The sequence below is a fragment of the Nycticebus coucang genome, chromosome 13, assembly GCF_027406575.1.
Source record: "Nycticebus coucang isolate mNycCou1 chromosome 13, mNycCou1.pri, whole genome shotgun sequence".
Taxonomy (NCBI): Eukaryota; Metazoa; Chordata; class Mammalia; order Primates; family Lorisidae; genus Nycticebus; species Nycticebus coucang.
In genome coordinates, this window is record NC_069792.1 from 11489525 (window position 1) to 11502446 (window position 12922).

At 45.0% G+C, this 12922-nt stretch overlaps 1 protein-coding gene across 2 annotated transcripts in view; it reads left to right on the forward strand.

Moving 5' to 3' along the window:
- Nucleotides 1-12922, forward strand: part of CHD7 (chromodomain helicase DNA binding protein 7) — a 191775-nt gene that overhangs the window by 55230 nt on the left and 123623 nt on the right. For both annotated transcript variants that reach the window (XM_053558884.1, XM_053558885.1), the window contains one exon: nt 8106-9944. In XM_053558884.1, coding sequence (XP_053414859.1) covers nt 8280-9944 — 1665 coding nt within the window. In that variant the 5' untranslated portion in view covers nt 8106-8279. The remainder of the gene's footprint in view (nt 1-8105; nt 9945-12922) is intronic.

The window sequence follows — 12922 nt, forward strand, 5'->3', positions numbered from 1 at the left end:
AACTCAGAATATCTAGACTCTTCAAAGTTGTGTAGAAATAACTGAAAGAGTTCTGCAAGAAACCTTTGAAACAGCATGTTATGTAACAGCATTAGATATTAATGTTAACTGCATGTTTTTTTCTTGCAAAAATGATTGGCAAGCAGATGGCTATCTATGCTTTAAAGTTAAACCACCTCAATGCCCATTTCTTGTAAACTATTACAGATTGAAATTTGTCACTGTTATTCATAATTCTTCGGATGAAGTTAGTATTATTTCTTTCTTAGTTGCAAATGCCAAGATTACCTTTCTTTCATTAAGTGACTTTTTTTTGGTATTGCTTGCTTAGTAATTCTTTGAGACAAGTGTTATATGTTGTTGATTCATTTTCACATTAATCGAGTGGCCAGTTTGGGAGAACTGGTGCTGTAGTTTGGGAGGAACTTGGAAGACTTCCTGAACTTTGCACAGGAATCACCCAAGCCCCTTTTAGTAAAAGACAGATTCTGGCACTAGAGGTCTAGGGTGAGCCCGAGATGCTGCCCAGGACCCTTCTTCAGCTGACAAGGCTCTAGTCTCCAGGGAGCAAAGCAGGTAAATAAACAAGAACAGTGTGGTTGGCACTTCCCTAGCGCTTGGTGCTAGTGGAGGTCTTCAGAAGCAGCCCGAAGAGTTTGGAAGGCTGAGGGTCAGGAGTCTTCTATAGACCAGTCTCACAGGAACTGAGATGAACAAAAGGCCAGGCTGCATGGGGGTAAGGAAGGAGGGTAGCTACAGGAGACTACAGGTGCAGAGAAGGCATGAGAGGTGTGAGCAAATGGTTGGTTGGTAAACATCTAATGGTGTGATGTAGCCAACGGGGGTGTTAGTGAGTGTTTTAGGGGGCAGGGGAAAGGCAATTTGGGAGTTAAGGATGGAGAGGTCAACGGGGATCTCATTACAGAGTGCCTTCAAGCACATGGGATCATCTGGACTCAGTCTTGGAAGCTATAGGAAGTCCTAATCAGAGAGAGAGCTGATGCAATCTGTGTTTTAGAAGATCAGTAACTCATGTGAAAGTGTTGGGAGAACCTCTCATTTTTTGTTGTTTGCTAAACCATGAAAGTCTGACTACATCAGAGATACTGTAAAGGGGGAGCAGGGGACAGACCTGTGAGGTATATAGGAGATGGTTATTATAGCAGGTTGGTCAATGGATTAAAATACAATTGATAACCGAGGGGCACTTATTACAGCAGCAAGCGGCATGAGGATGGGGCCACATCTGTTTTATTGAATGCTGCGTACCCAATGTCTGTTAAGTGCTTTACGCAAAGTAGGCACTCATTAGATATTTTTTAAATGAATGATGACAGGAAGGATCTAGGATTATTTCTCATTGTTTGGCTAGGCTGAAGGAGTGGAGGGAGGTAGCATCAGCTGCCACAGGGAATGCTGACATAAAAGCATGTTAATGCTCATACAACATTAACTCACAGCAAGGTTTTCCGTACTGTAAACACGTGTCTCTTCAATTAATACCCTTAAAATTGGAGATTACTCAGTGATATAAATGGAATCTATCAGTGCAATCCATATTACTTTTTATGGTTTTGTTTTTAATGTGGTGCTTGGACTAACATAGACCTTTGAAGGACTTCACGTCCTTTTTTCTAAGTCTTCATGAACTTTGCATAATTGAGAATAAATGTAGTGAAAATTATTAAGAAATAGAAATATGTTGGGAGATGTTACAGAAAGAGATTTTATAGGTTGAAGGTATAGTTAATATAAAATATGATATATGGAAAGAATACCATATATTTTATCACAAGGGGTAGGTATGGACTGTTAGAATATTAGTCTCTGAGGAGGAGAAAATATTTTTCATGCAAGAGGATTGCTGCTATTTAATACGCATTTTGTCTAAAAATGTTATTCCTAGCAAGAAGTACATAGCAGTACTGTCCATAGAATTTTCTATAGTGATGGAAAAGGTCTGTGACATGCATTGTCTGGTGAGTAGCTGCCAACCACACGTGACCATGTAGCACTTGAAATGTGGCTTGTGTGACTAAGGAACTGAATTTTAAATTTTATTTAGCTTAGTTAATTGAAACGCAACCTGTGGCTAGTGGCTGTTAGGTCGCACAGCACAGTCAGAGCGTATCAGCACTGCCCCGGCATACTAATGAGGCAGAAAATGTGGTCTGGGCTGTGGGGTTCAGGAATGGCATCGTGGGGTCTGCAAAACAACTCGGGATGTGACTAGTAGTGAACTGGTACTCTGCCGTTGGTAATCTGGGGGCACGACTTGATTCTTTATCCAGGCCCATGTCAGTTGTGTAGATGGCTCCTCCTTCAGCAAGCGTCATCCCATACAACTTCTCCAGGTGGTGGGTAGGGTGGGGAGCTGCTGTCCACAGGGGTGGAGGGGTGGGGAGCTGCTGTCTATAGGGGTGTAGGGGTGTGGTCGGGAGCTGCTGTTCACAGGGGTGGAGGGGTGGGGAGCTGCTGTCCACAGGGGTGGAGGGGTGGGGTCGGGAGCTGCTGTCCACAGGGGTGGAGGGGTGGGGTCGGGAGCTGCTGTTCACAGGGGTGGAGGGGTGGGGTCGGGAGCTGCTATCCACAGGGGTGGAGGGGTGGGGACGGGAGCTGCTGTCCACAGGGGTGGAGGGGTGGGGACGGGAGCTGCTGTCCACAGGGGTGGAGGGGTGGGGTCGGGAGCTGCTGTCCACAGGGGTGGAGGGGTGGGGTCGGGAGCTGCTGTCCACAGGGGTGGAGGGGTGGGGAGCTGCTGTCTATAGGGGTGCAGGGGTGTGGTAGGGAGCTGCTGTTCACAGGGGTGGAGGGGTGGGGAGCTGCTGTCCACAGGGGTGGAGGGGTGGGGTCGGGAGCTGCTGTCCACAGGGGTGGAGGGGTGGGGTCGGGAGCTGCTGTCCACAGGGGTGGAGGGGTGGGGTCGGGAGCTGCTGTCCACAGGCTTCATGATCTTGCTGAAAGGCCTTGCACAGATCGGAGGCTTGGCAGTTGATCCCTTTGTGTTGTGTGTGTCCCTCTTGATATGATTTGTAACCTTGATGATGAAGAGTTGTTTTCGTGGGTTGTAGTGGGAATAGCAATGTATGGTTTTTCCAACTGTTAGACACTCCTTTGGGAATTCTGATACCTGATTCACCTCCATCTCCAGAATCATTGCCACAGTTTTATGTTCTATACCTCAAGCTCTTTGGGGTGGAAGAGAGAAATTAAAGAGAACAATTCAAAATTAAGCCATGTAGCAGCAAAATAGTTTGCAGCATCTAATAGGCAAATGTGCTATGATTTCACCCTTAGGTTGTCTTCTCATGTAAAAAATTTCTCTTGGATGGCATTTCGATTACACAATTGGGTGAAAAGTGCTTGAGCTCTGAGCTGTAGGAAGTATTTTGCATGTAAAAGTTGCTTTGTTTTCACCTGTTCCCATGTTAGGTTTCTAGTCAACACATGGCATAAAATGCTTCTGTGTCATCGTGGCACTAAATTAAAAGTCAGCTGTAAACGCCGTTGTACTTTGAGAATAACATAGTAAAAAATTGTTTATATTAAGTTTTGGGAAGTCAGAAATTCTCTATATTAAGTTTGTATCTGTATATACATTTATCTATATCAAATACATAAATTTAATAGTACATAAAAATGCTAAAATTATAGCTAATAAATTATATATGTGTTTGGATCTTTGCTGGCTTTTCATTGTGCTTATTACTGGTAATATTTGCCAATTTTTCTACTTAGTGTTGATACGCACTTGCTTCCTAAAAGTTACATACAGTGTATAATTGAAAAAAATTTTCTGGCAGCAATTGTTTTAGTGACTCATCTCTGAATAAAATGGGCCCAGCGTAGGTCATTAATATTTTGCTCTCACGGCTAAGCTGCCATTTCATCTGCTCATTTCTTTCACTTTTGGGGATTGTCACTAAAATATTTTGTAGAGGATGTTTCATCCTGTCTATAGGAGTTTTTTCATCTGTTAAATGAAGAAGTTTGGATTGGAAGATATTCAGAGTGCTTGCAAGCTCTGAAATGTTTGTGATTGGTTTCACAGAGAGCTTCTAAGACCGATGATTGTTAGTCTGACAGTCTCACCATTTCCTCTCCTTGCCCCCAAACATGTGCACCTTTTGAACCATCCTTCAGTTCCCATCTCAGAAAATGCTTGTCAGTAGGGCACTGAGTGGAAATTGAAATGACTGTGTCTTTGTTGTATGTATCTGTGCTGTTTGCTGTATGGTATCTTAAATTACCAAGGAGTATTGTGGAATGGTATCTTAAATTTTTATAACATAAGCTGCAAGCCTCAGTTTTTATGTAAGTGATCCATCCTTTATAGATGAATGAAAACTCCCTGCGGACAAGAGGGGATTTTGTTTATTTTGCTCACTGCTGTCTCTCCAGCTCTTAGACGAGTGGCTGGATCACAGTAGATGCTCAGTAAATATATTTTGAGTAAATGAATGTGATTCGAGATGTGGCTTAATTTTTATTTAAACCCAAATAAATACAACTTGAATATTTATTGCCTCAGTGATGATTATGAGAATTACTTGGTATCACTGCTAACTCGTTATTTCTGTTTCTTCTTTGTTTTTTTTTTTTTGTTGCTGATGTCGCTGTTGTTTTAGCTGGCCCTGGCTGGGTTCGAACCTGCCAGGCTTGGTGTATAGCGTCCTACCCACTGAGCTACAGGCACCACCGGGGCAGGTTTTTATTTATTTATTTATTTATTTATTTATTTATTTATTTATTTATTTATTTATTTTTTGGCCAGGGCTGGGTTTGAACCTGCCACCTCCGGCATATGGGGCCTACTCCTTTGAGCCACAGGCGCCGCCCCTGTGTTTCTTCTTTTTAATAATTTATAATTACGCCGTACGCAGTACGGTAGCCACGAGTCCCACGTGTGCACTTTTCACCAACAGCGTTGCCGATAGGAATTGAGACGTGCTGCACAATACATACTGGATTTTAAAGATTCAATACTAAAATATGAAAGCTGCTTCATTTTAAAAATATTAATTACGGCTCAGCACTTGTAGCTCAGTGGCTAAGGCACCAGCCACATACACCGGAGCTGGTGGGTTCGAACCCAGCCCTGGCCTGCCAAACAACACAACAACTACAACCAAAAAACAGCTGGGTGTTGTGGCGGGCGCCTGTAGTCCCAGCTCCTTGGGAGGCTGAGGCAGGAGAATCACTTAAGCCCAAGAGTTTGAGGTTGCTGTGAGCTCTGTGACACCACGGCAGTCTACCCAGGGGACAGCTTGAGACTCTGTCTCAAGCCAACAACCAAACTATTAATTACATGTTGAAATGATAATATTTTGCATATATTGGGTTAAATAGAAATTGTTAAAATTAATTTCACTCCTTTTTGGGCTACTTTTAAAATGTATCTACTAGAAAATTTAAAAGTGACGTAGCGCTCATTTGTGGCACGTTGGGAGTGCTGCTGCAGACATAGAAGATGTAGACGTTGAACATAGAGAAAGAAGCCTTCGAAAGAGTTTTAAGTAAATATCTTTTTTAGAAACACAATTATACATTGCAGCTGTGACTTGAGAATGTGGGCATTCAGATGGCCTTGATCGAATTAAAAAAAAGACCAAATGAGTTAATTAGATTAGATCAAATCAGAAATATGAAATGCAGCTACCAGATGGATTCCTGGCGTAGTTGCCACCCGGGTCTTGAGGTCAGCATAGGGGCAGGAAGGCGTTGGTGGCTGTCTGAGTGTGAGCTGTCACCGAAGACTATAAAGCGGGGCAGACTTTTCTGCCCAGGGCTCACCCGAGTGTGGTTGCTCTGTGGTGGGTGACATTCTTGCTTGATCGCTTGTAATGCTGGCCTTTTTCATGCCTCTGGGAAATGGACACTCAGTGGGAAGAAGTAGGGAAAGAGGAGGGAGAGGAGCACAGCCAAGTGTGGGTATGGTCAGGGGGCCAAGCTCTCCAGCACCTCTGGGCTCCCTTTGCCCCCAGAGCTGGTGGACAGTCCCATCTAGGCAGTAGCATTTCATCCGGTGACACTTAGTAGACTCTGGAGGAGGAAGCTGTTATTCTATAAAACAAGGCCGTCTAGGACATATTAAGTAGACATAACTTCCCTTAAGCTAATTTGAAAGGTTATTTTGGTAAGTGATTAGTCTGCCTAGTTGGTTTAAGCTATTATCAGGTCCGCTCTTGTATTTATTTCCCTGAAAGTTAGAATGGGCCTTGAATAAATGAAGACTGACTTCTTAGGCTTCTATTCAATTCATAAATATTTGGCGTATTTGGCACTAGAAATTTCTACTGCTCTTTATTTTGGATTTTAAAGAAGTTGCATAGTCAAAGTGGCATGTTTTCAGTAAAACGGCTTTCACACTCACCGTATCTTCGCCTATCTAACCTCTGTATTTGGAGAAAGTAGATCAGAAAATTCATGGCAGTTAGCAGCAGAGTGAGGAGACCTTTGACTTTAGCTGACAGCTGTCACCTGAAAACTATAGACCTGGAGACCCTCTCAGGTGTTACGTCTGTAGTTCTGACAGTGAACAGGAATGCTGTTTACATTGTCTGTAAGCAAAATTCTCCCCTTGTTAAGAATATGTTAGAATAGGGCAGGCAGGAATGGGACTTTTATCTGTCTTGCTGGTGAGTTCTCAGCAGTGCTGGTTACCCAATGCTCACTCCATGCTCACATGGACGCGCGTCAGGAGAATTTATGACTGAGCCTGTGTATAGCATCACTTTGGAAATTCTTCAAAAAGATGTTGTTGTTTCTAAATGGGCCAGAATCACACAATGCTTAATGTGCTTATAAAGAGGAAAAACGAGTTAAATTCCAAAGATATTTAAGATTTCAGACATTTTTCCTATGTGAATCTGTTCTTTATTAAGTTGTTGATTTAATTAGCACTCAACAAAAGCACTTTCCTGTTTTGATTATTGAAGTTTTCTTTAAATGATTTTAGTCTGACGCAAAATCTGTTAGGAAGAGTTTGAATAAAATACAGAGCACGGCATAGTATGGACTTTGTGTTCTAAGCACAAAGGATGCTGAAGGGTGTGCCTGGCCGCTCTTCTCCCCACCTGCTGTGTCCTGAAGGGCGGGAGGCGATGGTGAGGGCAGCATGGATATGTTGAACTTTATTCTGTTAAAGTAATTTTCAGTTTTGACTGATTCTGGGGAAAAGTACTCTCTACTAATGAGAGTAGCCATCGTCTACAACGCATTCACCCAGTTAGAGTTGCCCTGAGTGGTCACGTGGGTCCTGGTCCATCACGAGAGCCCAGCGTGCTTGCTGGTGACTAATGAGCCTGGTGATTGGGCTGCTCCTGGCCTCAGTGCAGACTGGGAACGTGGTGGGCCCAGAGCCATGAGTGAAATTGGTCCTCTTGGAGAATGAAAGCTTCTCTTTCAGTCTCTTTTCTGAATCTTGTGTATTTCTGCCATTAGCCATAATGAAATTATGAATTTATTATACTGTTCTCACGCTTGCTTTTCAACATCCTCATGGGCGCATTCTCGTTAGACGCCTCTGTTGCCGTTATGTATGAGGGCTGTAAATAGCTCATTTGTACGAAGTGACTGATTTTGGTATTTGTGTAATCCTCTGGTCAGTTTAACTAAGTTGAGCTTTTCACAGTCCTCGGTACTGCTGCTGCTCATCTGATTACACTGCTCAGGGGAATAAGGTTAAGGGCGGGCTGTTGGTAACCAGAGCATTTCCAGGGCTTTGGTTCAACAGATGGGCTGCTTGGCTATATTCATCCATCTGCTTGCCTGCTGTGGCAGCTGCTGCTGCTTCATGTTGTGTTCTTTTGTTCTGTTCCATCCAAGAATGGAATGCTAGGAAGTGTAGTGAATGGATTAATTTAAGGTTAAGGTTAGTGTTTTGCTTGCTTTATAAGTAACCGATCATAATAATGCTTCTGGTAGAAGCTAATGAGTTTCTCTTAAAGTGAACTAGTTTTATAAAATACAGCTCAGCCAGGGGGCTAGATTCGTATTGTTGATGGAAACCAAATTCAAATGTGTAAAACAGTGGCAGTTTTTATCTTTCGTTCCTAATTCTTTGTTTTCTTTCTTCCTCCTCTCCATCTCCCACTCCCTTCCAGGACTTATATCCAGACTTTGCCTGACACTGCAGGGTCCAGGAGAATTAAAGAAATATGGAATGACATGAAGAAGATTAGTTAAGGATTATAGGCTTTGAGGACAGACACCTCAGTGAAGTGAAGCACAGACAAGCTCTCGAGCTATCCTTTGGAGGAGCCGCGTGTTGGAAGAAGATGGCAGATCCAGGAATGATGAGTCTTTTTGGCGAGGATGGGAATATTTTCAGTGAAGGCCTTGAGGGTCTTGGAGAATGTGGTTACCCTGAAAACCCAGTAAATCCCATGGGTCAACAAATGCCGATAGACCAAGGCTTTGCCTCTTTGCAGCCATCCCTTCATCATCCTTCCACTAATCAAAATCAAACAAAGTTGACACATTTTGATCACTATAATCAGTACGAACAACAAAAGATGCATCTGATGGATCAGCCTAACAGAATGATGAGTAGCGCCCCTGGGAATGGACTTGCATCTCCACACTCGCAGTATCACACCCCTCCCGTTGCCCAGGTGCCCCATGGTGGCAGTGGTGGTGGTCAGATGGGCGTCTACCCTGGAATGCAGAGCGAAAGGCGCGGGCAATCGTTCGTGGACAGTGGCTCCATGTGGGGCCCCCGGGCTGTTCAGGTACCAGACCAGATACGAGCCCCCTACCAGCAGCAGCCGCCACAGCCACAGCCACCACAGTCGGCTCCGTCGGGGCCGCCAGCACAGGGCCACCCTCAGCACATGCAGCAGATGGGCAGCTATCTGGCACGTGGGGATTTTCCCATGCAGCAGCATGGTCAGCCACAGCAGAGGATGAGCCAGTTTTCCCAAGGTCAAGAGGGCCTCAATCAGGGAAATCCTTTTATTGCCACCTCAGGACCCGGCCACTTGTCCCATGTGCCCCAACAGAGTCCCAGCATGGCACCTTCCTTGCGTCACTCGGTGCAGCAGTTCCACCACCACCCCCCTACTGCTCTCCATGGAGAATCCGTTGCCCACAGTCCCAGATTCTCCCCGAATCCTCCTCAACAAGGGGCTGTTAGGCCACAAACCCTTAATTTTAGTTCTCGGAGCCAGACAGTCCCCTCTCCTACTATAAACAACTCAGGGCAGTATTCTCGATATCCTTACAGTAACCTAAATCAGGGATTAGTTAACAATACAGGGATGAATCAAAATTTAGGCCTTACAAATAATACTCCAATGAATCAGTCCGTACCAAGATACCCCAATGCTGTAGGATTCCCATCAAACAGTGGTCAAGGACTAATGCACCAGCAGCCCATCCACCCCAGTGGCTCACTTAACCAAATGAACACACAAACTATGCATCCTTCACAGCCTCAGGGAACTTACGCCTCTCCACCTCCCATGTCACCCATGAAAGCAATGAGTAATCCAGCAGGCACTCCTCCTCCACAAGTCAGGCCTGGAAGTGCTGGGATACCAATGGAAGTTGGCAGTTATCCAAATATGCCCCACCCTCAGCCGTCTCACCAGCCCCCTGGTGCCATGGGAATCGGACAGAGGAATATGGGCCCCAGAAACATGCAGCAGTCTCGTCCGTTTATGGGCATGTCCTCGGCACCGAGGGAATTGACCGGGCACATGAGACCAAATGGTTGTCCTGGCGTTGGCCTTGCAGATCCACAAGCGATCCAGGAACGACTGATACCTGGCCAGCAACATCCTGGCCAGCAGCCGGCTTTTCAGCAGTTGCCAACCTGTCCTCCGCTGCAGCCCCACCCAGGCTTGCACCATCAGTCTTCACCCCCACACCCTCATCACCAGCCTTGGGCACAGCTCCACCCGTCACCCCAGAACACCCCGCAGAAAGTGCCTGTGCATCAGGTAAGGGCACACAGAGCATGCGTGCCTTGCAGTGTGTAAGACACAGCATGGCTAACTTGTCTAATAGAACTTTCCTGTAAGCTGTATAAAAAGTTTCTTCATTATGAGTGCCTTAATTTTTATACTATAGACTGCCTGAGCTCATTTTTTTTTTCTGTTACTCCCTTTATTTACTAACTTATTAGATTATATATTTATTTGTTGAAGAGTTCCTGAATTCCTCTTTTCCAGGAGTTGTGCTGGGTGCTAAGGATATGTAGGTAACTAAGACTGGGGTCACTGCCTACAAGGAGTTGGGTTACTGCAAACAGAGGTGGACAGTGGACTCAGAACTCAGAACTCTCATCAGACAGACGTTTTTGTTTCCTTCTCTTTTTTCTCTCTCCATTCATTGCCTTCCTCTCTCTCTCTTAAAAATACCCTGAAACTTGGCCTCCAGTAAAGTTTTGTGTGTTTGTGGTACTCTTCCCCCATCTCCCTTGTTATGGTTTTTTCTTTGGGAGGCTATAAAATTTAGTAAACTACCTCTGTAGTACTTATTTTTACCAACTGCTGATTATTATATGAGTTTAGATTGCAAACTGTAGAAAATTATATGTGTAGTAAGTGGTAATTCACAGATGTTTGGTCTCTAAGAGATTTGGGGACCCAGCAACGAAGAACTGAAGGAGAGGTCTTTTTTGTAAACTGAGATTTTTGTTATTCTTTACAGTTTATAAGAGAACAGATTTGTGTGTATGTCTGTGTTTTTTTGTTGTTTTTTTTGAGACAGAGTCTTGCCAAAGCTAAGTACTACAGGCTAGAGTGCACTGACGTCATCATTGTAGCTCACAGCAACCTTGAATTCCTGGGCGAAAGTGATCATCCTGCCTCACCCCCCTTAGTAGCTGAGTCTACAAGTGCATACCACTCTGCCCAGCTAATTTTTCTATTTTTTGTAATGATGGGTCTTGCTGTCTTGCTCTTGAACTCCTGACCTCAGGTGATCCTCCTGCCTCAGCCTCTCAGAGTGCTTGGATTACAGATGTGAGCCACCACACCCAGCCCAGATTTAAGTTTTTTTTTTTCCCTCCATGTTTAAGTTTTTTTTTTTTAAGAGACAGAGTCTGACTTTATCACCGACAGTAGAGTGCTGTGGTGTCACAGCTCACAGCAACCTCCCAACTCCTGGGCTTAGGCGATTCTCTTGCCTTAACCTCCCGAGTAACTGGGACTACAGGCACCCAGCACATGCCCGGCTATTTTTTTGTTGCAGTTTGGCTGGGGCCAGGTTCAAGCCCGCCACCCTTGGTATATGGGGCCAGTGCCTTACCCACTGAGCCACAGGCATTGCCCCCCAGATTTACGTTTTAAGCTCTAGTGTTCATAAGTGTGTTTTCCATTCTAATTTTGGTACTTCCGCCCTAGGTTTGTGAACAAAATTAATACCCATGCATACATACTATTCTGAATGTTATTCAGAAATATATATAGACCATCCAATAGGATTGCAGTTCTGTTTTTGGAGTACAACATAGATGATTTTATAAGGTATTGTGTTTATTTTGATGAACTTACCAATTTAGGGAAACAAGATTTATATTTGAAGATGTAGACCATAAAAGACTATGGATCATTATGTGACAAGTGTCCAGAGAGAGGAAATACCAGTGGTGCTTAGAATTTGGCTTACCTAGGGAAAGTGAATCCAGGGAGACATTTCAGGTTGGGATATGGTTGCTAAACAAGGGCTTGAGAAGTTGAGCTTGCTACCAGGAAGTAGGGGCGTCAAGTTGTAAAGTATCTGCAAGGGCCAGGTTGTTGGGGTCTTGTATTCTGTTTGAAGGAATTTGTATTTAAGTGGAGAGGCATGATACTAGACAACCCATAGGATGGATGTGGCAGGAAAGATGAGAAGTGTGAACCTGTTGTCCGGGTCAGAGAGAACAGTTTGTGCCAGCGATCGGGTCACCACTGAAGTGGGAACATAAGAGGGTCTGATGGGAAGCCACGCCCCTGGGGCACTAGCAGGCATGTAATGGAGAGCCTTCGAAGCTTCAGCCTGGGCTGGCAGAGTGGTCAGGAAGGCTTCCCCAGAGGCAGGACAAGTGGGGATTCCCTGAAGCTGCCTTCAGTGGCTGGGCATACCGGGTGATTCTCAGGAGGGCCCCAAACTCAGCAGAAGTCTTTGCACCTGTGGCAATACTGGCGCTGCCTGGGGGAGAAGGCGCTTCCTGTCTCCCCGGGAAAGGGATTCTAGGACCCCATCCTGTGGGGCGCGGGGGATGATGGGAAAAGTCAGGGGAAGTGGGTTGTCTGCGCAGGTGCCGGAAGAGCCCAGAGCCAGGATGGGGGCACAGAGGTCCCGCCAAGTGAGTTGGCTCTGTCAGCCTCAGGGCAAAACGCTCTCCCTCAGATTGGACCATAAGTGCTGTCCCTGAGGTGGCTTCTAAGTGAACATGACTTAGTTTCCAGGAATTATTCTTTCCTTATCGGACAGTTGTTAAACAAGGGATCTGAGGCTCAGCATCTGGAACACAGTTCCAAGGAAACCCCTTGTGATTGTAGTCTGATCACTGGATGAGAATTGTCCATCTCCTCCAGCTTTCCCGAGTTTTAAGACTACAAATACTTCCTGGGCCCGTTGGAGGATGAACGTGAATCTGGGGCATTGGAGGCCCTGAGCCCTGGAGGCCACACTGGGAGACCCCAGGCACATTCCCCTCTTCCTGGAGTGAGTCTTCATAGACAAACTCAGAGGCTTTAAAGGGGTGTAGACAAAGACAGTTGGGGTATTTCACTAGAAGTGCAATCACCGTTTTCTACTTTGCTCACAGTATTTGCTTTCTCATTTCTGCTTAACTTTGTAACTTCTCCAGCTTTGAAAATAATACTGGAGAGGTGTAAAGTCTTGGGAAGAGCATAGGTTTTGAAGTCAAAAGATATTGGAATCCTAACTGTACCATTTATTAGCCTGGTTATTTTCACCTCTCTGAACC